This window comes from Haliotis rubra, unplaced genomic scaffold (assembly GCF_003918875.1).
Source record: "Haliotis rubra isolate DU_JTF1 unplaced genomic scaffold, ASM391887v1 Scf20, whole genome shotgun sequence".
Classification (NCBI taxonomy): domain Eukaryota; kingdom Metazoa; phylum Mollusca; class Gastropoda; order Lepetellida; family Haliotidae; genus Haliotis; species Haliotis rubra.
The window spans coordinates 1,556,575-1,582,648 of record NW_025766003.1 but is presented as its reverse complement, the minus strand read 5'-3'; the positions used below and the strand labels follow the sequence as shown (position 1 = coordinate 1,582,648).

The 26,074-nt window shown below is 37.1% G+C and overlaps 2 protein-coding genes across 4 annotated transcripts in view; one reads left to right on the top strand and one right to left on the bottom strand.

Moving 5' to 3' along the window:
* LOC124275568 (cleavage and polyadenylation specificity factor subunit 2-like) overlaps window positions 1-26,074 on the bottom strand; it is a 188,458-nt gene that overhangs the window by 117,680 nt on the left and 44,704 nt on the right. The window lies entirely within an intron of this gene.
* On the top strand, window positions 156-24,008 carry LOC124275569 (neuropeptide Y receptor type 6-like). Its single transcript, XM_046711153.1, is given in 3 exon segments — window positions 156-240; window positions 20,751-22,952; window positions 22,954-24,008. Coding segments are annotated over 2 exon segments (1,122 nt in total). The 5' UTR covers window positions 156-240; window positions 20,751-22,211; the 3' UTR covers window positions 23,335-24,008.

The window sequence follows — 26,074 nt, the reverse complement described above, 5'->3', positions numbered from 1 at the left end:
AATCATAAATAATGAGAAATGTCAAATGTAAACAATCTAGCATGCATACAGTTAATTATAAACTGGTAAACATGCAGCAGCTGAACCAGGGGTCAATATATATACAATACATCCCGATTATGGTAATTTCATTGCTCCTAGCTCCACATCAGAAGACGTGAGCAGTAATGATACCATATGCTACAATATACAGAAGCTCTTAACACCCATGTCCAAGGGCTGCCAATACCACAGTCGTCGGTGAGTATCTGATCTAAAACTGCTACTGAATATTTTAAGCGTGTTACCAGTATGTCTGATATTCATATTCAAGTTGGAAAACAAATATAATAATAACATTTTCAGAGAAGCTGTGTTGGCTGAGGGATTTAGATTGCTTGTGTTTTGGCGATTAGGTGAATGACTCTGAAATAGTGGGTTCGAATCCTGGATTGAAATAAATTTAACAAAAGTGCTGGAACTAATACCTTACTGAAAAAGTGTAACCCCAAACATAATATATGTTATGCTCTTAAAGAGTAACATATTTTACAGAAATCATGAAATATTTCAGGGGGGCGGATACAGCTTTTTGAGAAAAGGGGTTGCACAGTTCATTTTCGCCTGTTTTCACGAGAGTTTCCATGGTCATTTAATAAACTTTCAGGAAAAAAAGGGGGGAGAGGGGGTTGGGTGGGATCGGGTGGCTGTGCGCACCCTTGCAACCCCCCCCTCTGGATCTGCCAATGTTCTTTAATCTGACTGAATGAATATTGACATCTAATAGTAACCAACCTTAACCTCTGTGTTCATAACAACCTAATCGCTTCATTGTTAATGTACACATCCAAATCTGACAACAAATCCTTGTTGTTTTCACCAACAAAGAAACATGCAAACATCATAGCCACATAAAACAGAAATGGGCAGTGCAAATATCAAGGAATTGTATAAAAGGGATAAAGCTGGATTCCCTTTTCAACCAGGACAATACAATCTCATTTAAAGTAGCAGGTTGTCAGCAAGGATATAGGGATCCTGCATGCCAGCATTAAGCTGCTTGTTGTAAGTAACATTATATCAGTGATGAAGAAAAGTGGTTGGCGGAAATAAGGGTACTTGCAGTGGTGTTTTCATGGATGAGTTAATGACACTGGTTACTTTCAGATGGTAATAAGCCCTCCAAGGGAATCAAACACACATGGGAGCAATCAATAGCTGTCAGTCACATGAGCTTGATTGACAGCATGAATATTGCAAGGGACAACTGTTATTTTTGTGTCCATGATCACAAAAAAGTCATGACCTCGAGATGGCAAGTTAACGGCCATAATACCACGAAATAACCTATAGACTGAAAGAGTTCTTGCAAAATTGGCATCAATGGTAAGGGGACAATATTCAAAACTGACATTGAAATGATATTTATACAATACTGAAAACAATGAAACATATTTTACATCTGTCTATCTTGGCAATATGTGACATTATTGATTGATACTGACGACACATGTTCAGTATCTTGTGAAACCTTGTCAACTAAGACCACAACACCACACTGATATCCGCTAGATATAGGTTTGTTTGTTACCACACTCAGCAATATTCCAGCTATATCACACTGGTCTGAAAATAATTTGTAGCAATTAACTCAGTGCATGCTATAGAGAGCAACAACCCAGGCTATCACACATGATGATGTTTATCAGGTTCAGAAACTAACACAAGGAGTGAGTGAGTGAGTGAGTGAGTGAGTGAGTGAGTGAGTGAGTGAGTGAGTGAGTGAGTGAGTGAGTGAGTGAGTGAGTGAGTGAGTGAGTGAGTGAGTGAGTGAGTGAGTGAGTGAGTGAGTGAGTGAGTGAGTGAGTGAGTGAGTGAGTGAGTGTTTGGTTTTACGACGCTTTTAGCAATATCACGGCAGGGGACACCAGAAATAGGCTTAACACATTGTACCCATGTGGGGAATCGAACCCGGGTCTTCGGTGTGACGAGCGAATGCCTTAACCACTAGGCTACCCCACCGCCCCCCTAACACCAGGAATGAAACTAGTCTCTATCACAGTCCCTGAACCACAGTATTTTTCCTACTGCCTAGCCCACACTGCAATGCTAAAGCCCTAAATGAAGCAAGTCTAGATTTCCTCAGGTTCTCTGGTTTTCCTGGGGCTCCTTTTCAATTTAAAATGGGTTTGTTTGTTACAATCAAAATTATATATAAGCATTAGTCTAGGAAGGTACATGACAATGTACTCAGCAGATGAAGAATGCAAAGGGCTAGAAAGAGATTCAGAATAGTTTTGAGGATGCATACCACAGAATGTTAGGGGGTGAGTGAGTTTAGTTTTCGCAGCTTTTAGCAAGATTGTACCCATATGGGGAATCGAACCCCAGTCTTTGCTACCCACAGAAGGTTAGGGTTCAAATTAGGATGCATGTCATCATAAGTGCTACAGTGATGTCACTGAGTTAGTCAGACAATAATATGAACAATATCAGTGACTGGGGATGGTTCATAATCTGGCACAGTGGGTATTGCCTTTGCTGATCACAGAATTTAGAGTTCCCAATGGATGGAGTTTTGAGGTAGCACAGTAAGTACTGGATCACAGGATGTGAAGAGTTCAGATGCACACATGGATGGAGTGAGTGAAGACAACAGTCTGTGACTCCAGCTGTTAAAGAGTTACAGTGCTGTAAAACCCTCCCTAGTCACTCCAGCATCACGTTGACACATTCAGGATATCAATTTAACTAAAAATAACAATGGATGGGTAAGTTTATTTGATTACTGAGCGTCCATTTAATCAGTCTTGGGATGTGACTATTTCAGCACCAATGTAATTACACCACTCCATGGAGTGTGACAAATCCCGGTTTACGGGAGTGCGAAAAATATATTTCAGTCTCACCAGCGAAGGTGATAGAATTACCCAGGACATTTTGGAAGATAAGTTGGAAGTAGGATTGTGATTGAGTTGTATACAACTTGCCTAGTGACAGTGGAGCTTCAGCTTAGCAGAAGCTGGACACATGGATAACCCCTTCGCAACAGATGGGACAAATGGTTGTCAGCTAGATTACCTACGACTTGGTGGCTTCAGAGAAAAATTACAAAGTAGGGAAATAAACGACAATGAACAGCAGAAAAAGCTTTGTGCAGGGTTTATAGAGTATTTGGGGCTTTAAACAAATGAAGGCTTATCAATTGGTGGAGAAAGCAAATCTTTTCATAAGGGGTCAAAGATCTGTCAAGATTAAAAAAGTACTTTACATATGGACTTCATGGAAATTGTTGAATTTCCTGGACTTTTTGACAAATAGTTACAGGAATAGTAAACTACTATCCAATATCAGTAAAGCTTCTTAGACATTATTCACCATTTTGAAAAACAAAATACATAAAACATATATAAATGTCGGTAACAAAACCCTGCTCAACAAAGTAATGTTTTTAATCACATTTTATGATTAAAACAAACAAAATTAACATCTATGTAATAATAACTTCAAAACATAAAAATATAGGATTGAAATTTCAACTGCCTAATAAAAACTAATGACATTTAAGCTTCCCTAAGTAGCTGTGATCACTGTACAAATGCCACTAACATCATCTAAAAATATCACTTTGTTTTGCGGAATGTAACATTGCAACATAATTCCTAAGTTATGAGAAAGTAAGATTTTAAAGAGTTTTGAACACTGATAACTAAGGATACTACGATATGCTGATCTGAACAATTTGCTTAAATCCTACATATTGAATGACTGATTAGACTTTCTTTGTTTTTCTCAAATCTTTAAGCAGAGAGGTGTCCTATCAGAGAAATGATCTGAGGCCCCCTTGCACCCAGTCAGCTAAGAACTAACTTCATTCCTACATTTTAACATTGACTTAAAACAGTCTTCATGCAAAGACCTCTTTGTTCAAGCAGGCTGCCATGACCTGCAAGATCTAATTCTTCACAACATAAAGGCCTGTGCCATCATGTCACCTGCAATATATATTGTAATCTCCATTGGGCAAACTCATAATAACTTGGCAATGGCTCCTCAATATGTCTCTGACTTGGTTGTCATAAGGACAAGACAAAGCCATCAACCATCCACCACAAGACAACTTCATCATACTTGTTCTGGAAGCCTCATGAAATCCCCAGTCCTCTTGCTGCTGATCAGATTAATTGCAGTAAATGAGTAAGGCCAGATAGATCAGGGCAAGATGGTGCGGTGATTGATTTTCAAAAGGTCCATGCACTTTATCATATTGTCATGAAGTCTATTTGAGTGTTGGCTTGTAAACAGGAGGTGACAGTGTACATAATTCAGCCTTGAATACAGGGACTTCATCATACAAAGGACCAATTTGAATCTTTTCAACAAGTAGTCGAATGTACTCTAAAATCTTTTTCTAAAATGAGGGAACCTTTACACAAATGTGCTTTTAAAATCAGTTCCCTGGATCCAAAATGTGACAACCTTTATATCCAAATTACTCTTAATGTCAGCCCCTCACATCTAGAATGAGTGTCCATGGACTCTAAATGTACATTAATTTGTGATGTAATTCACTGCAGCCATGTAAATAAATATCCATCTTCTTCATATTGTGCAGCTGCAGCACTATGTCTACATGACACAATCATTTTTCCATCAAAGATCTACAAAGTGTCAATTAGTGATGAGCATTAGAAGTCGATTTCTTAGCATAAAACTGCAGGGTCATGAAGCTGTGAATCTTGATCCCACAGTTGGCACACAGAACATGTAACTGAATATATATCCTTCCGGCTGACAAACAATAAATCTAAAGTCAGATCTTCAGGGAGGATTGGAGTTTCAAGGTGAATCCTGCACCAGTCATGAACCTATGCAGGAAATTCTGCCCACCAGATGACACGTCTTCTAACCATGCCAAACTGTGTAGCCTGATTGGAAGTAAAACCCTACCCTTGCTCCAAGGCTGTACTGAAGGCTAAGCCAATGGATGTTTATAGTCATTCTATCCTTGAAGGAGGCAAGTCTTGATAATTCTGTGAGAAGGTTATTCTATTTTATTTAGAAATTATCATTTAAACTATTAATTATTACTTAAGAGACTTGTGCAGGTCTATTAAACGCGTGAAACTTAAGTTACAACTGAATAGCAAAAACCTATTTCACTGCTTCAATCTAATAACTAATAAATCTGGGGGTTTTTCCAGTACATTATTACAGTAAAACATAGTCCATAATGTCAAGAAGAAAAAATCTTAAATTAACTATTTATATGAATGAATGTATTCTAAGCAATCTGCAAATAACTAAATCCAGCTGTGCTGGGAGCTGAAACAAGACACTTAACTCTGATATGATATCTGGAAGCCAAATACCACTTTCATAAACCACTATTTCCAAACACACCCAAAGCTAATATCAACTTACAATGGTACAAACCCATAATGGTATTTGATGAGGTCACCAAATCTATGCCTTATAATGCGATGCCTAGAGCATGATAATGAGGAGTTTGCACTACAAGAGGAATCTTAGACTAATCCCCCCTAGAAACAAGTGTTACAGTTCATCCATTCTCCTACCCATGCCAGAAGCAATAGAGAATTTGACCACTCTCCTCCAAGGGCCAAGAGCAAGAATCATGGACACTGGTCAGTGTGTCAAAAGATAATTACAAATGGCTTCTTGACAAGATTATATTGGCAGTGCTCCCACAAATGTTTATGTTTCATCAAGTATGCAATCTCCTAGATAATCTGTGTTATATTTGCATTAACTGTGTGGTTCACTGACTTACTAGTGTTGACCTGTACTGGGTTTCCATGGGTCTACATCGTACAATATGACAACAAGCCCACACACTCTCACCTAAACAGGGCTGTAGGCCATCCACTGACTTGCAGGAGCTGACCTGCTCTGACTTGCTATGTCAAGGGTTTCCAAGGGTCTATGTCCTACGGTATTACACCCACCCAACACAGTCTCCTCATAACAGTGCTTTAGGCCATACACTGACTAAGAGGGGCAAAGACTGACCTCTACCAAAAGCAACCAAATAACTACATCAGTTATTCCTGACAACTGGTTTGTATTAAGTTGCCATTCAACTTACTTGTAGGACTAAGTCCAAGTGTGATTTCTGACTCAGATAATCATCTTGCACTGTCATCATTTGATTCCTAACCTCTTGCTTAATATATTCATAGCACCTGAAGAAATGTGAACTAAAAACCTCCTTCAAATTCAGAGTTGCTTAACACCATATATTTTGTCTTTTTCTATATGACTGTTTATGTGGCCTGTTTTGAGTGTAATATGTTTCCCTTTAGCGAAATTGTAACATATTTATACATTGCTGTACCATGAGTTTCAATTTCAGAATGACAAATTTTACCAACATGCCGTATGAGGGAAACAGGTAAATCTTTGAGCACATTCCCATCAGTACAAACGTATATTCCAAGTAGCACCTAAATGATGTGTGATGTTTATCTGTGTTCAGTAAACTGTGCAGCAACTCAGCATGTACTTATTGCATATTTTAACTCATGAAAGAAAGACACCGGGAATATGATACCTTATTAATTGATTCATTTCCCTCCCATTAAAGAAATTGATATATGGAACCGTTCCAGCTGAGGTAACCACTGTTCTGAGGAAGGTAAACACATTCTAATATTCTAAACACATTTCCCAGTTGACTGGACAAATGACTAGTCAGACAATGATGCTTATATCTATTGTAAATGAGAGGGATCACCTTCACTGACTGAAGGCATTATGTACAAAAATAGTAACAACATTTTAACAGCACAACAAAACAGCATCTGTCCTTCACTGTATAATTGTGATGGCTCTTTGAACCACTGTGTGAACATTCAATATGAAATACATTTAGACTATGATTAGTACATCAAATACAAACATTCACCACAGCAACCCAAACTGTTTATGAATTAAGTTCTAAAAGTCTAAAAGTTAGTTAGTGAGTGAGTTAGTTTAGTTTTAAGTTGCTCTCAGCAATATTCCAGCTATACAGTGGTGGTCTGTCAATAATTGAATCTGGACCTTACAATCCAGTGATGAATAGCATGAGCATCGATCTACACAATTGGGATACAATGACATGTGTCAACAAAGTCAGTGAGCCTGACCACACAATCCTGTTAGTTGCCTCTTATAACAAACTGAAGATCAATTCTAACACAGATGTTTATGGGTCTAAAAATCTAAAAAAAGTTAAAGGCTTGAGTCAGGTCACAAACTGCTAAAAAAAAGGCTTCACTTCAAATCAGGTCTGGTGATGGGTTCCTCTATGGTGTCCGACATCTATTTATTACATGTCATGACTGGCACTGGATAATGAAGATGCCACAACTAGATCATCTACATCAAAGATGAGCATATAGAAACTGTAAAGATCAAAGTGGTCTTCATACTTGACAAGATTTCAGACTGGATAGAAAATCATAACAGCAGTTGGAACATAAAATGAAGTTGTGAAAAAAAAGTTTGGAAATGGAAAAAATAAACTGCATTTTCAGAACATTAATCCTGGTTCGAGTTGCATGAAGGACCCTTGGAGCCTGAATACACCCTGTAGAAAAGATAAGTGAGTGAGTGAGTATGGTATTACGCCACTTTTACCAATGTTCCAGCAATATCATGGCACACGTGGAGATAGGTCGGAAAAAGATGTTAGACCATGCCTGGTAGGTGGATAAATTGGACAGGAAACATGATATCAGGATCAGGCCACAGATCATGAGATTTATATTGATCACTTTGAATAAACCTGAAGTTAAACAAAATGTCCATATATATGCACAAAAAACAATGATCAGGATGTTACCAACCGGTATATTATTTTCTTGAAGGATCTTTTTACTGGAAGCATGGAAGCTTTGAAGAGTACTGGCATTTTACTATACTTTTTCAAGATTTTTAGTTCTATATTTAGATTCTTCCAAGCTATTTCTGTGCTTCTTGCACGTGTCATTAAAAACGTCTGTTTTTAGTTGTTGTCCACTTGAGATGTTCAGCAGAAGTGAAAGAAAGTATGAAGGCAGAGTTTTGAAGGTAACCCAGAAATAATGTACGTATTGTACATAGCCTGTCTGTACATGTTCAGCTATCAGTACAATCATGTTGTCAAGGCATTCATATTCACAGTAACTTGAGCCAAAAAAATGTTTCTCGTCACCAGACTTCAGCTTTCATGAAGGCTTTCAATGCATTAAACACCTTATAGAAATGTCAAGGTTGGAACTGGTACCTAATGGTACTGGTGGTCAGACTTGGTTACTTGAATGTCATTGGAAGGGATCACTGCTCCCAAAACCACACACCCCTACGTCTGGTCAGGACTATTTACAGGCTGCTGGCATGTAGCTGGATTATCACACAGTTTGGTGGTAAAGAAAACAGTATTACAAAAGGATATGAGCAGAATATTTCTGAATACAGATACTGCAGTCAACCAATCTATGAAAAGACATCTTTATTGTCTAAAGGAAACGCCTAAAATAGCCTTTCATTAAGTTCCTTCACTCGTCATGCTGAAGACCCAGGTTCGATTCCCCACATGGGTACAATGTGTGAAGCCCATTTCTGGTGTGATTATTGCTGGAATATTGCTAAAAGCAGCGTAAAACCATACTCACTCACGCATTAATTTTCATACACATGCTGCTGAAAAACTTCACAAAGTGTTTAACAGGAACGACCCTTTCCACATCCAAAAGAAATCTCTGCTAAACGTAAAGTTGATTATACAAATCTAACTACATCGCGAGTATGTGTAAGTTCCAGCAGTATTACCATGGGCTGGCAGTTCTGACCTATGACAGGATGGTGATGGAATCATGTCACATTTAGTGCCCAACTGCCACATTTAATCCAACCAGGACTCACATCTTCTCTTTGTTCCATCAAAATGTCACTGATTTAAAATAACTCTCATTCTTTCGTGAATAAATCCACTGGACTTAGTCAACCAAATTTAATCGCACTAAGCAAACTGTAAATTCAGTCGATATGAGCAAAATATCCATGTTTGATCTATATCAGTACATGCTGCATGGGCATCAAGTCCACTGCTCAATCAACTAACCATACATGGACATAATTAATCCTTTATCACAGATTAAATAGGACTGCATAAAAATGCCAGAAGGTAAATTAAACTGACATCCAGCGAAATTGCAATTTTCAACCAGTAAAGATAATCAGCAGAGAGGAAGGGTGTCTCGTAGATAGCATGACTCTTTCAGCTTCATCCATTTGTAATCATGAACCAGCTGGGGCTCCCATTGCCAAACTCACATCCACACAAAACACAAATATCCTACTCATCTCATGCTTTAAGTGCTCCATTTACGGATTTCACTGAGGGATGAGAACTAAATCTTTCCAAACAAATCTTATTTCATTCTATTTCATGGCGACAAATACAACTCCGAAGTAGTTATGTGCACCAGTTATTCTTGCCCAAATTACATTTTTTCATCTAGTTCCGCTTTTATTTGCTCCTGTTTTGTCAAAGAAAAGATTCATCATCAACATTATGTTTGAATAAATCAGGTGTAATGTTGTAAGTGACAAGTTAAACAAAAAAATGGGTTGAGATGAAAATATTTTTAATTCCACCTTTTGTGGGGCTGGAGTCTTTGTTCTGATCGAGCTCAAAAAAGATATAGCAGGCTTGAATGGTGGTTGTGGTATTTCAATGGGTGATGTAATGATGTGGTTGTAATCTGTTGCAAGGTGGTACAATGCGGTGATGGAAGTGGTTGCAACATGGGGTAGTGAGATGAAATGTGGTGATGAGAGGAGACGAGAGAGAGAGAGAGAAAGGGGAGAGGGAGAGAGGGGGGAGGGAAGGGAGGAGAGAGAGAGAGGGGGGAGAGAGAGGGAGAGAGAAAGAGAGAGAGAGAGAGCCCAATTGAGTCAGTTTAGTTTTACGCCGTTTTTAGCAACATTCCAGCAATATCACGGTGGAGGACACCAGAAATGGGCTTCAGACATTGTGCTCATGTAGGAAATCGAACCCGAGTCATGGGCATGACAAGCGAACATTTTAACCACAATGCTACCCCACCGCCCCTGGTGAGTGACCGTTAGTGAAATACTAAAACAGGGCATGGTGCTACAATACTGAATGGAATTAATAGAGCAATCTCATCAATTTCCAGACAATTCAAGTATTTCTAATTTCACTTGCAAAACCCACTGTTGTAAATCCAATTTCTTTCAATGCATAGCATTTCTACAAAACATATTCCATTGAATGTGTCCTTTTATTAATTTCTTCTGATAAATATTTATCATATTTAAATATCAAATCCCCCTGGCTTGAGTTAAGGACATTTTAGATCCAAGAAATCACCTTTTATTTCAAGCAAATCAAAATGTCTTTTTGCAAAAAATTAATACAAATGTAGAGACAGATCATATCCACTATCCAAAGCCAAATACAAATTAAACTATACCTGTTTTTCGGTTATTTATAACAAAACACTTACAGAAGACATGAATCTCATCCAGCTTAAAGACGATTGCAGGTTTCTGGAACAATTCTACAGAAGCTCCTTGATCAATGTCCAATCCCCCAACCCACATCTAGTTCGGGTTAATTATTCATTTGATTTTATCTCTGAATACTGATACTGATGTTGTTTGTTTTTGACTTCCGTTCTGTAAACAAATCCGCCTGCATTTGTGGAATTCTTGATAACTGTTTGATTTGATCAGAATCTGATAGGATTCTTTCACAATGGAATGAGTTCTTAGCATAACATCTGGAGCTTGAGACAAGGCCCAAAACAACCATTAGTAGTTACGGAACCAAGCTAGAATGTGATGAAAAGATGCAAGAAAGTAGAGTTGGGAATTTCTTAAAAATCTCTAAAAGGAATTGTCCAGTACAATTTTGGTACATGTATTTTACATTGACGAGCTTAAACAACTTGGTGATATCTTGTTATTCAGTGTGCAGTTGAATCTGAGTCCCAAATGCACTGGCCATTCTGAACATGCATTTAAGTAAGTAAAGCTGATGCAATCGTAAGCCATGATGAAAAGTTAAAAAGATATAACAAATCATATATAATATGGTAAAAATCAGACAAAGTAAATGAATCAGTTCATTCGGGAAGAAGAGTCATCTTACTCTGATAGGGACGGTTAACTCTAGTTTTGGAATGATCGAATCAACAGATTCTCATGATTTCTCAGTTACACATTTCTTATAAAGTTGTTAGTTAAACACTACTTTGTACAATAATTCAGAAATATACAATTGTGCCAGCTTCATGCTTCAGATTTTGGTATCTGGAATAAGCATTAAAGTTGGATTCCACAGACAACATATTGACCTAGTTGTTCTCAGCTGGGATGCCATCAAATGGTAGGGAGAACCGGTACTACTAAACCTATTTTCCCTGCATAAGTGACATGACAATGACCTTGGATTTTTTTATGTCTGACAGTAAATGGGTAGCATCTTGACCCAGGAGATTTGCCCTAGCCACATGGGGTGGTGACATGTTCCCCATGGACCAATCAATATTGCAATTATTGCTCTTAAGTGCCTTAATTTGTGAACATGAAGGTTCCTGCTGTTGGTGTCCAAGAAAGCTAGGTGCTCCATTACGAGGCAAAGCACGCTAATCAGTGGCTCCAGATCAAAATTAGAAGCTGGTTGGCATCATCACAGTAAGTCCACCTGAGCAGAACTGTGATGTTTATCACCTACGATGTCCATGTAGCATGTATTCCCAGCACCAGACATGACTTTGCGATAGTGCTGCTTGCTTTCGTTTCTTGCAGTTTTGAATTAAAATATTTTCAGTTTTGAAGGTAATTACAATAACATCAGACGGTGCCCTTTAGAAGAACCCAGAGCTCTGCCAATAACAAACTGTTTTCAGAATGGAACACTTTTATCCTCTTTTCTGACAAATTATCATTAGGATTAAAGTCGGAGTATTGCTTGCATTACTATGTCTTCCTGCAGATTCTGTATAGGCATGCCTAAACACAAAGACAAATTTTGGTGTTAATAGTTGTAGACATGAATTAATTAATTTCAACCTCATTGCTAACTCAGTGACCTTAGTGCAGGGAAGAGAGTGAGTGAGTGAGTTTGGTTTTACTCCGCTTTTAGCGTTATTCCAGCAATATCACAACGGAGGACACCAGAACTGAGCTTCACACATTGTACCCATGTGGGGAATCGAACCCAGGTCTTCGGTGTGACAAGCGAACAATTTAACCACCAGATCTACCACATTGCCCCTGGAGGGAAAAGAGAAATGTCAGCACTGGTAACACATCACAGAACAGTGCACCATCATACTGCATTGGATGTACACAAACACAGTTTGTTCTTGCATACTATTTGTAAACAGTTGGCTAAAAAAATGCTGGCTTATTTTTCAATACAGGTGGTTTGAAATATATTACAAACTATTCAACTTTTAGATTAGTACTCGGCTACTGATGAATAAAAATCAAACACATCAAAGAACAATAACTGATTGATTTTTAAATTAATTATTCCGTATTTCTGATGGACAAAAATTATAAATATCTTTCTTCTTTCTACCAAATTGTAAAAGAGTTGGCCCCAAAATATTGTCAAGATTAATTGCATTCTTTTCCTTATTTCAAGAGTTTTCTTGCCCAACTGTCTTGCAAACTGACTAAAGAATATGTCATTAAACTGCATGGTACTAATTATGTTGTCCATACCTGGACATTAAATGTTTTATGCCATATATGTACATGCTTATCAAAATCTGTTGTATGTAATGGTAATTCTGTGTTAGAACTGGTCCCCAGCAACCAATGACATCAAAAGCAGCAACTTATTGGCAGGTGGTCAGTCAATATGAGACTTGGCTATGTTTCATTTCACTCTAACAGAATGGTTCATTCATCATGGAATCAATCACTGGATTGTCTGGTTCAGCTGGGATGTAACCGGGTAAGAAGTAAGACATAAATAATTTATGAAGTTAACCTTAGATCACCCTAGTTTTATACATATTGTCCTCAATAAAATAACATATTACATGGGTCTGCCTTTAACATACATATTGTAATCCCATTTCCAACAATCCAAAACAAACAGACACAACATGCCCACCACATATAAACCAGTGATCAGTAACTAATACCTAATCTGACAAGATATGTGAAACAAACCATGAGGACAGGCTGCAAGTGTTATACTAGGAACAGCTTCACACACAGAAGGTGGCAGTGCCTTTCAGTCTGCAGAACTCCTCTCTGATCATGTTAGACCTGCTGCTGCTGCTGTTACCGCCATGTCACATTAGCCTCAAGTAGAGGATTATATCATCTTCATCAAAGTGTTGACATGTTGAAGGATGAAGGTCAAGCAAAGCTAATTACAACGCCAACTCCTTCCACAATATTTCTGCTGAAGGGTATGTTATAATCACGCGTGGAGTTTTGTACATGAAAAATATAAATTCAAACAAATAAAGAATAAGTTGAGAGCACATATGTTGAGTTGGAAGACATGGGCAGTTGACAAAAACATAACTAGTATTGGATTGTTTTCGACAAAGTGGAACAAAAAATTATTTCATATCTAAAGACTCCTGCACTGATAAACGGACCAAGTCAGCAAAGCTAGACACATATTCTTAAGAAACATCACACCTATATCAATTCAAATAGCTCCCACAGCTTTGAAAAACATATTCAGTGTTTTGAGTGTTTCTTCCAAAAGCAGACCTCTGTAAGATTATACATGGCTTTTCAACACTGACAAAAACTCCACACATAAGAGAGTTCCAGTTCCGTCCTGCGTCAGGTATCTGCTTTATTTGGATCAGGATGTACACAAAAACCTATTCTTCAAACAGAAATTGATTTTCTTTAAACAAAGTAAACATATTCGAGGAAAGGAGGAAGAAATTATTCTCCACGACTCAAAGACAAGAAGCGCTTCTCAACACAAAACAATGGCTGATAGCAGAATCAAGAAGTGAGAAACAATCCTGTATTCAAATGCATAAAGCTCTTCATTGTGTGGATACAACAATGAAAATCCTAATCAAAATATTTAACCAATATCAATGATCCTTTCCAGATACATGTACAACCAAATTATGTAATGCAATTAAAATCAATGGAATATTGAAACTGAAGTCCTGTAAAACTTTCTTCAAACATCATGAAGTAACTGAAGCATATCTGTCTTAAATGCAACAAATGATATTTTTGGGGTGACTGGCTTCTTCATACACAAATCTGAGTTGTTCATCTTCCTTCAGGAACATTACCCTTTACATTGCAAGGATTCAGAATCTTGCATGGATTCTGAAATGTGTTAATGGGGCCTATGTAGATCAGACAGCACAGAAATGCTTGGCCTGTTTCTGCATTATTTGTCATATTAATGGAAGTCATCATAAGTACCCACCAACGCTTTAACTGTAAGTCATCCTTATCACTTGCTGAAAGTGTCAGAGGTGAAACTTCCATACATATTTCTATAACATATTTAGTGATCAACACTATTATCTCAAACCAAATGAAAATAGCTTGCCTGATTTATTTCATGAAATGAGTCGAACATTCTGAAATGTCAATACCAGTGGTGGCTGCTCTTGGAACATCCTACTGAAATGACTTTCCAAATGCTGTAGCATGATGTATGTTTATTCCAGAAATGGTTGCAGTCAGTAACTTTCAGAACTTGTCATGACCTTCCTTTACCATTGCTGACCCAATCTTAAAGTGATATTGTGGCTTGTCACCAGAGGTCAGAAGTCACTGGTTGCAGTGTTATAGGGCGCTATAGATATATATCATGGAGATTGATAATCATTAACTAAATACTAACTGATTTTAGATGAACATGATTGGTTATTGAGAAGTACCCTGGAGCAAAGATGAAAAAGAAGTCCTGAAAAAAATCAACATGTTTAACATCACTGGTGGGTTATTAACAAAAACAGCATCATAAACAAAATTCAGAAGCGGTAACTTGAAGTAACTTTAACTATTGTGTGCGCAAACTGAAACTTTCACAGGAGAATATGTTAGATATTATTGATGTGACAATTTTCACATTGAATTTCGTCAACATTTCTTCCAACTAATATTTCCGATTGTTAATCTCTTTATCCAGACATAGAGCTTTAGGTGTCACAATTTGCTGTGCAGAGTTGAGTCCCTTGCTTGCAAGGAGCCTACAATCAATCCCCAGTTCAAATCTTCAGGTTCTCCCTGCTTTTATTACTAATTTGATAAGCACCACTCCACAGTGCAATTCCCAAAACCTAACTGTGAGCTTTCCTCCAACATCAAGCTGCCATATACATGATACAACAGCAATACTGTTCAAAGTGGTGTCATACTAAATTAACTCAAACTTCTGTTACAAGACAGTATTTTAAGCAGATAGCAATTTAAGAAAATGAGTATGGAAATTCCATTCCAAAGTCATCACTGTAGGGGGCACTTTTCAAAATCTATGGTGCATATACGATTACAAGTACATACCGGTACATATATTATACTACTAATGTAATACTTGGCAATCAAGCTATGAATTAATTTTTTACAATACCATATCATCACATATCACTATAGCAGACAAACTATTAATTTATTTACTTTAAGCACTGAGTTGAGCTGTAGTTGTTTTTATAAACATTTTCAACCCATTATACAACTTAAAGGCACACTGCAAAATATATGTTCTTTTCAAGCCTCTGTGAACATTAGAGATAAACCCCATCATAAAGTGGTAAAACAAGCATCTTTCCAATGATGACAATACTTTAAGCCAGTCAATATAATGATTAACTTGTTCATTTTTCCCACAACATCTCAAATAAAAGCTCTGAATAAAAAGCCAATTTATTATCCATTCTCTCTATTTGCGACTTGTAAATGAAGACACAGCCATATGAAATCTCATTGAGAAGCAATGGCTGCCTATCTAATAAGATCAGGAGCCATGCGATGCAGCACTGGCCTTACATGTCCAGTAATTGAGAACTGCCCTAGCACCAGTGATTAAGACAGAACATGCCTGTCTAGAAGAGTGGACATGTGGAAGGAGTGACCATGGACGACGCCAGACAATGCAGTGACCAGCATGTATTGATTCAGACTGACCAATCTCATCTCAGTCACTAGCAAAACAAATTGATAGGCAACAGGACTTCGTCTGACTTGCTTGCCTGCACTTAAAAAAAGATAAGGATTACTTAAGCCTGACGATTAGGTAGGTGAACAATTCTGTTTCCGTTATATGTAAAAGGACTTGTTTTGCTTCCTCGAACAGAAAATTGCGACTCTGTTGACGAAGACATGCATACCTTCAGATCATTTACTTAATGGCTAGATTCCTTTGAATCGCTACCCACTGCTGTGACAAGCTGTGAGAATTTCTACATTGACACCATTGGCATCTGCAGAAATTGATTTCTCTGACAATTGCGGAAAATTCTATTTCGCTTTTGCACTTCCATTTGCAAAAAGTCAATGTTGAGTGTACATTTCATCATTCTTAACGAACAACAATTCCTTTCTAATTCATTGATGCATCACTTGACTGAATATTCAAAAAAGCGACTAAAAAAATCTGTTTTTGTTGATAATTTTGTCCTATAGCTATATATCTTTACAAGGCAATCAGATTGAATGGAAACACTGATTCTCTACCTAAAATATTTCAAAGAATATTGAAGGATCATTGGATTTGTCTTTATAATGTCAGAAAAAGAAAATATTGCTAAAAGGGGTAATTATTTCCTAAGCAACTCTGCAGCAAATGAAAGAAATACTGCAACTTGTTGTTCTCAATTTGCATGAAGTTCACCAAGAGGGAAACAAATTAGAAAGGTGTGACCTATTGGCATTTCTACTTCAACTTAAAGAGCACAATTATATTGTCACAAGGTGATCAGCTGTGAGAGCTACTTTCACATCCTAATGAACGACAATTTGGTCATGAAAGTTTCTGTTAATTTGCCAATTTTCCAGTGTAATAGTCATGAAAAAAAGCCTATTTGTTTAATTGCATGTGTACATAATATATTAGTGACTCAATACCTTTTAAGAAAATGCAGCAACAATTTTACAGCCTATTGCAACCTTAACAATGAAGTTAAAAGGAAATTTATGTTTGATCCCATTAAAGTAAAATATTCCATTACTAATAAAGAATTCTTGATAATGGTGGCATATTTCTGGTAATCACATGAAAAATGGCCATGTTATTCTTGTAATCAAACCCCATTGTTGCAAGTGATTTTATATAGGAAACACAGGAGAAAGAATGTTACATTGAATTAATTTGAAGACATGACTTCATTGTTTCTATGATAGACTTCAATAAATAGCAACCCTGATGGGACAACAGTTCTGATCCTATTCTCATCACAATTAGTGAGAACTAAGGAGCTGTACAAATATGCTTTGGTCTCCATAAATCATGCATTAAGCAAGGACATGAATGAGACTCTTCATGATCGCCCTGGCAAAAGGAGAAAACAAATAATGGAAGGTATTGATGTATTTTAGTCCATCCTTTGTCAGGATGTATGAATAATAAATGCGGTAATGATTGTTTACTTCATGTCACCATCCCTATTGTTCAGTAAACTGTCTGTAACGATCATACTTATAATGAACGGTATTTCTGGCGATGTGCTGTATACATTAGTAGAAATGCACATAACGAACATTTCTAGAAATGCATTGTCATAACTGTAGTTTACTGTATGTGTACTTCATGCTTTTACTCAGACATTGTTGAGAATAATAATCACAAACAACCTTGTGTGAAGAACTGAGGTCTATGCAGCACCTGGTGTATATTGAGATATGAATGTACTGATGTTTTTGTCCGGTCTGTTGACATACATCTATAACAACACAGTCAAATAGTAGTCACCAACGGATTTTTCGGGGTTATCTATCATAAAAAGAATCGGGTTCAGATAAAGTGTACATAAAGCAATCACTCAAACGCTCTTAATGTATAACAGAAATAAATGTGAAACTTTTCGGGATACCAACTTCTTTAAATGTTTACGGCTTTGGCAAAGCCCGCAAGAAACATATTCAGGGTTAGCAAGATTTAAACCAATCATCTGGCATGCTTTAAGCTCTGCACAGTGAAATGTGGTGCCCTGGAGTCCATGCTACCTTTATTGTCAAATATTCAACCAGTTATAGATGACTTTCACCATGACACAATTAAAAAGAAAACTTGCAAATACTGTACAACACCAACATGATGTATCTTTGATGTGCGTTAGTCTTTGTTCATGGACATATTCCTGGTATCCTAACTTGATCATTAAATCAAAATCATCATTCAATTTAGAGATGTTATGTTGAACCACCTTATCATATGTTTGGACCTGTAGGAGTCCAGGGCCCTTATTCTTGAAATGTTCGTAGCCCTAAGGATTCTTAACTATGATCATAGCCAATGTGTTAAAAATGGGCTTAAGAAGTCCGTAGGGCTACAAAATGTTTCGAGAATAGCTAGCCAGATCAGAACATGTCACCACCACCTAAAGTTTGACATAAGATACTGATATATTGTCACATGTACCACTTGGCTGACTGTGTATGATCCTACCCACACAATTGTTGCCCATCCTATCAATCAGTGGTTTATTTGATTGTGAGTCTGTTATCTCAGTTGCCATGATGTAGCTGTGATATTGCTAAAACACATTTACATGCTCATGTAATATGGAATTGATCTTGACTTCAATTATTGTAAAATAAATGTTGAATTCAAATATGCCCTTTGCAAAAATCTATATGATAAAGATTTGTTTGATGTAACACTGACTTCTGATAGGATATTGATGTGGATCTCTCTTCCTGTTAATGACTGTTTGCCCAGTCCAAGCAGTGAAATCGCTCATCGTGTGAACTGTTGACCTAATAGATGACCAGGTTCCCATCCTTCACAGAGTAGTCATTGTGTTCAAGGGACTTGCTCCATAACAGTACTTAGAAGAAACATGATTATTCAGCAATATGGAAACAAATCTAACTGAACAGGAAACTAGGTTTGCCAGTAACAGGTCAGTCAGTGTTACATTTCAAACTTTCTTTTCCATCAATGGTTTTTAATCTCAGCTTAATGTTTCTGCTAATGTTAGAAGGCTGTCATGAAACCATCAAATTAGAAGCATTAGTGGAGCATTTTAAATGTCAAAGCTGTTGACCATACAAGCATTCACTAAAGTGTTGAGGATCATACGGGGGAATTCACCTAAAGTGTTGATGATACAAGCATTCACTGAAAGTGTTGATCGTACAAGCATTCACTGAAAGAGTAGATCGTACAAGCGTTCACTGAAAGAGTTGATCGTACAAGCATTCACTGAAAGAGTTGATCGTACAAGCGTTCACTGAAAGTGTTGATCGTACAAGCGTTCACTGAAAGTGTTGATCGTACAAGCGTTCACTGAAAGAGTTGATCGTACAAGCGTTCACTGAAAGCGTTGATCGTACAAGCGTTCACTGAAAGCGTTGATCGTACAAGCGTTCACTGAAAGCGTTGATCGTACAAGCGTTCACTGAAAGCGTTGATCGCATTAGCAAGCGTTCACTGAAAGCGTTGATCGTACAAGCGTTCACTGAAAGCGTTGATCGTACAAGCGTTCACTGAAAGCGTTGATCGTACAAGCGTTCACTGAAAGCGTTGATCGTACAAGCATTCACTGAAAGCGTTGATCGTACAAGCATTCACTGAAAGTGTTGATTGTACAAGCATTTACTGAAAGCGTTGATCGTACAAACATTCACTGAAGTGTTGATGATACAAGCATTCACTGAAAGTGTTGATTGTACAAGCATTCACTGTGAGTGTTGAGAATGCAAGCATTTGCTACAAGTTAAGTGGCATTTTAGAAGTTGAGATGTATAATATAGAAGAAGTTGTTATCCATTAAATTTATTCTATATTTGCTACATGTGTTGACAATCACACATCCATTCACAGCAAGTGTTCAAGATCATGCACAAATTAATTTCACGTGTTGATGATGATACACTGACATGATCAGTAACAGCAAGAAACTACAACAACACTACTTTATATGTAGGCAATCTGCATCTTTCTTTCTTGGACCTTTTAAATCTTTAGTTCATATTCCTAAACAGAATAATATAGTTAAACTTATCTCAGCTTATAAAACACAGGAAAAAAGTACCAACTGGAGAATTATCACGTTTGAGTGAGATCGAGGGTACAAATGAATAAGAGGATCACTGACTGAGTGAGTTTGGCCTGATGCTGCCTTGGACAGGATTTAAGACATGACGGTTTGTCATCTTGATGTGACAATTAAAACCAACTGTCACTTTTAAAAAACCAAATCAATTCTTCACACACCTCACATCATGAAGATTGATATTTTTAGACAAAAATTCTTCATAAAGACAAAACACTGAAACCATTAGACATTATCTCCTGAAAAGATCTAGAAAGAGACACAAAATTACATCAATGTGTCACAATAAGGAAAGAAGAAAACCATTATGAATTGAAGACCTGAGGATCTTGAACATATATTGAACAAAATTTCCTTTTTCCAGACATCTAAATGTAAACAAAGGGCCCAAAACAGAAAGACATAAAATTGTGCTTTGAAAACAAAACACTTTTGTCCCACTTTTGATGTATATTTCAAAGTAATTCTTCAATTCACTTCTAACACTTAAATGTTAATTCCATATTTTTATGTTGACAGAATGATTACAAGTCCTGCAGAATGCTTCTGCAACCATGAAGCCACCATCTCTCTGGTTGCTGGGATACTGGGAGACAACATATGAGGGAAATGTTTCATCAGCAGTTATCATAAGAGCTTTGAAAAGGTGAACATGACCAGGTTATTCAAGTTAATTCACAATACACAGCCACCATTAACTCTGTGACCTTGACCTTGGAGAAAGCCACGGGGTTCTCGGCCAGCATTCCTCCAGAGAAGAGACTCAAACAATGTGATCTCAATTACAGGAATCCAGCACATGCTAGGGTGTCTTGATTGGCAATATTTTTAGCTATCTGGCGCCAATTCCGTGGACTGAAACAATATTAGACAATTCTTACAGTCTCAAATGTGTGTGTACCGAATTTTTTGCTGCAAAAGAATTAAGAAAGTTTCATTTCTCTGGAGATTTGAATCAACGGCTGAAAACTTTAGAGACATTTTTGAATAAACAGTGTAAAAAAATCATACTCAAAGTGTGTTGAGAACTGAGAAAGAACGAACCAGCTTAAAAAGTCCTCGTGGGAAAATATGAAAATTGGCACAAGTCAAAGGGAGAGTGAGAGGATGAGAGGTTTATCTGCTGCCAGAGGATTCCACCACACCAATAATGTTTGATGTGTTTTAGAGGTTTGTCCACATTCACTCATTTCCCACCACTGCACTTCATCTTGAAGCCGGTTATCCACTGAAGCTGAGTGTAACACAAGTGTGGCAAGTCAATATTGTGAAATCCAGCAAGTTTATCACACAGAAAGTTTGAGATCTCAACTATAAAAATTGAAGTTATTTTACCAGAAGAAGGGTTTAAGCACTAAATTAAACAGTGCTGCAGACCCAACAATACATTAAGTGCAACCCTACATACATTGCACTAATTGAAATTGTCTCAAGGTAATGGACTGTTGAATTCACTTTGGTAACACCAAACGAAGGTGATGAGGTTCTTCAGTCCCAAACTGTGCATATACAGGTCTTGAATGAAGTGCTCTTCAGGACATGTTATGGAACTCTTATGTTCTTCGTCACAGCTTTTGTGTGATGCCACAAGTTGACCTCATCTAATTGACATTCTAGGAGGATTTTTCAAGAAGCATTAAGTGTTGATTCAATCTTACCACCATACAGCATCCAACATTGTGTTAAAGGGTTGTAATCAACTTGAGACGTTATTGCTCTCTTGTAAACTTGTCATTAAAAACTTCATTTCCATCAAGATTCTACATGGAAAAAAGCTTAGCTGCTTGAAAATGATTACGTCTTAAATGTGATGTGAATAATGAAACTTTTATTCAATTATCACCAATGAAATGACACCAAAAAGAGATCAAGGTTAAAAGGGAAATGAGGATGAAACAATAACAGCCAATATTTTGAAACATAAATATATATATACTACAGAACCCATGGTTACTCCTGTGTGTTGCATTTAAATTCAAGATGGATATGGAAGATATTCTGTTAAATATGGACTTTGAGAACATGTCCTCAGAGGAGATTGCGCAGCAGTTTGAGCTGTACTCCAACTTCTCCCAAGACATCAAGCAGACTGACTGGGACATCCTGAAGGACAAGCGATGGCAAGTGGTGGTCATCATCCTCTATGTAGTTGTCATCGTGTTCGGGTTCTTGGGCAACCTGGTGGTGGTGATAGTGATAGCAAAATACAAGCAGCTGCATACAGTGACCAACATCTTCATTGCCAACCTGGCTGTGGCGGACATTGCTCTGTGTGTGTTTAACCTTCCCTTTCAGCTTCACTACCAGCTGACAGACACATGGACATTTGGTTCTATTCTATGTCACATTACCATGCCCACTTTTGGAGTGCCTATTTTTGTCTCCTCTCTGTCCATTCTAAGCATAGCTGTTGACCGGTACATCCTCATTGTGTTTCCCTTCAGACAGAGGATGACCAATGTGTTTGCGCTGGGTGTTGTTGTTCTTATTGGTTGTGTAACAACAGGTTTGGCCATACCTCTCATGGTGTACACTCGTGTGGAGATCATTGATGAGCCCTTGTTTAAACTGTATCAAGTGTACTGTGTCGAAAACTGGCCTTCGTACAAAAGTAAACGGGCATATGCTGTTACAGTGTTTGTGCTGCAGTTCTGCATTCCACTCATGTTAACGACCTTCTTCTATACTCATATTTGTGCAGTGTTAAAGAACAGGCCGATCAAAAAAGAATGAAACCAGACGAAACCAAAGAACAACCAAGATATTAATTGCTGTGGTTTTAACATTCACTCTGTGCTGGCTTCCATGGAATATATTCAGCCTGACAGCAGAGTTCCATCATAGTGTTGTTCGTGGGAAGTATTTTAAACTCATTGACCTGTTACTGAAAATATTTGCCATGAGTTCCTCATGCATAAACCCCTTCCTTTACGGTTGGCTTAATGACAACTTCAGAAAAGAACTTGGACGAATGGTTGGGCATCAGAATGGATTTGGTCGTGTCGATCATACAAATGGCTATTCCTTAGCTCCACCAACCAAGAAGACAAACCTGCAACAAAGTCCCCGGATTGAAATGGACCGACACACCACCCCATACTAACAAATGATTTCAAGGTGGCAAGTGAAGATCCATTTTCATTACTGTTTGCTCAAAGGAATATAGTGTGTCATTTGTTTGTCTTTTTTTATAAAAGCAAGCACATTTTCCAGAGTGTGAGGACATCCTGGCCAGTGTAACATAGCTGGTGAGGAGGCTGCAGGTTCTGTCTTGTTAAAGAAGGAATGTGAAATGTAATTAAAGAGGCAATCTGAAGACCACTTTTGTGGATTATGAACTTGCTGACTTCAGTGTTTGTGGGAAATCATTTTCCACAGGATGCGGACAAAGATTGTGACATTCAATGTGGAAAATAGGATGACACAGTCAAACATTTGCATGCTCTCCAAATATCAATGAACCTTGTTGAGAAATCTTCATTAGCATGAATAAATTCATTAATGGAAAACCCACCATTCAAAGTTAATTGACCACTAACAGGATTAAGGATAGTGTAAGCAATGCTTCTTTTATGTTTTGGTTGTAGAATAACTATTATGATGAAACATAACAATAGCAGTATCACCAACATTTCTGTCACTATTTTCACAACATGCTAAACATGCTAAGGACTACAACATACGTTAGTGTCAGCATGGTCTACACAGAGATGCCAACCCTAATTTAGCCCAGTTAGTATTTTGGCCAAAAACTGATGCAAAAATTAGTATTTTGTGGCCAAGATTCCAAAGAATTTTCATGTTTAATATCTAGATATTCTAAGAACTTGTAATTAACATTGTACTTCCTTAAATCAGTAGTAAGTATCCACATATAGCTCGATACTGCATAAAATGTGGTTGAAATTTATTGTATATGGTACATATGCTATTTGATAATGTAATTTAATGTAATTTTTTTAAATTGTACATTTTACTGCTATCGTAGTTGCGTATTTTGTGTTGTTTTTTCGTAACGAATACGATGAAATCGTATGGGTTGGCATCTCTGTCTACATGTTTTATAGATGTACTGCTGGGAACAACATCACAATCATAATGAAAACAGTATGTCGATAATGACTTATTCTACACTTAATTCATAGTGACGACGTCATAGTCCTAACTGCCAGTTCACCTGATGAAGGGACCTGGAATGGTCTGGAAATGTCGTGAGAGAAATTAAAAAGAAGTTTAATCCATAAAAATATCTTGGACATCAATGTACAACTTCTAAATGCCACTGAAAGACATAATTCTACACTGTCAAGAAAAATTTGGTAAGTCTAAACTGCCTCAGATTTTGTCGAGCATGGCTCTGTTCCCAGTTTGGATTATATCTTTGTAGATGTATATTTCTACACGGGATAACTATATTTCTGGGACAAAATGATGGACTACTGTAACTCCTTGACATACTCTCTAAAATCTCTATGAATGCTTTGTGAAACAAGGCTCTGGTGTACCCTTCATCAACAGTTCTGTGCAAAACAATTAACACAGTCTTGTCCTCAGAAACAGAGTCCATTTAGAATGAAGGAAAATAACTGAAAATTACATGAACATACCACTATAAACCAGTGATTACACTAGGTGTTCACACAAAAGGTAAGTATGTCATGCATGTCCTTAAAACTTGTCATTTCCACAATGTATATTTCAGATCCATACTCACATATGGCAATCGAAATTGAGTCAATTAGGAATATCTGTGGTACTTGGTATTAAATAATAGTAAACTCTGACAGTATGGTTTGGATGAAAATATAATCACCTTTTTGCATAGTATTTAATCATCCAAAATCGGACGAGTTGGTATGTGATTACATTTTGAAAAGTTAAGCACTCGAAGATGAACATAATGCAGCATTTATTACAAAACGGGTAATAAAATAACCAAGAAAAATGATTATTCTTCATGAAACATAAAAGATAATGTTTGTACATTCTAAATAGCTATCCCTGTCAACATAAAATGTTTCATTTTGCAACATATTAGGCTGATATTCCTCTTTTAGTATACTAACCTGATATTTAGTGTTGTTATTAAGCAACAACAGTAGTAATCTGAGCAAATATTACATATGTTAGCATGCACATTTTACTTTATTGTTGAACCTTCATATTTCAAAAGATATTTAAGCTCCCAAGCACTTTCTTTATATTTGCTGATTTTTGCAACTGAAGGAATGTCAGACACTTATTTGATTGTATTATCACACAGATGTTAATAATATTCACAATTCATCTACTTACGTCAAATGAATGTTTTTTTATTTCAATCTGATGACAACCCAAAAAATTATTCAGAAGATGTAAACAAAAAATGTTACATTAAATGAGAGTGATCATTTTACCATTACTCTGACTGTGTTTCAGACATAAATCTATATGGTTGAGAACATCAACTAAAGTACCGACAGTCTGACAATTTTAAATAGATACAAATACCTGTAAACTTGATGGCACCAAACTGAGCTTGGAGGAGTGCAGTGTTGTTGAGGTTTCAAATGCTCCATTTAGAGCAGTCGAATCTAAATCCAATGTTTATCATTGGCCAAGACAAAATGGTACTACCAAAGACAATGTGGCAGCTAAAAGCAAAAGACACAAGGTGGTAACTATGACATTTGTACATGATGATAACAAAAACATTTGCCATAAATTTTAGCTTCTGGTGATGCAGATGTCAAGTAAGCCTTTCAATTAGAAGTTGTAATTGTGGTTTGAAAACTTTGACTGACAATTCATAAAGAAGGGAGTATTTTCAAAATTCATTATGAAATGAAGAAGTGAAAATGTGC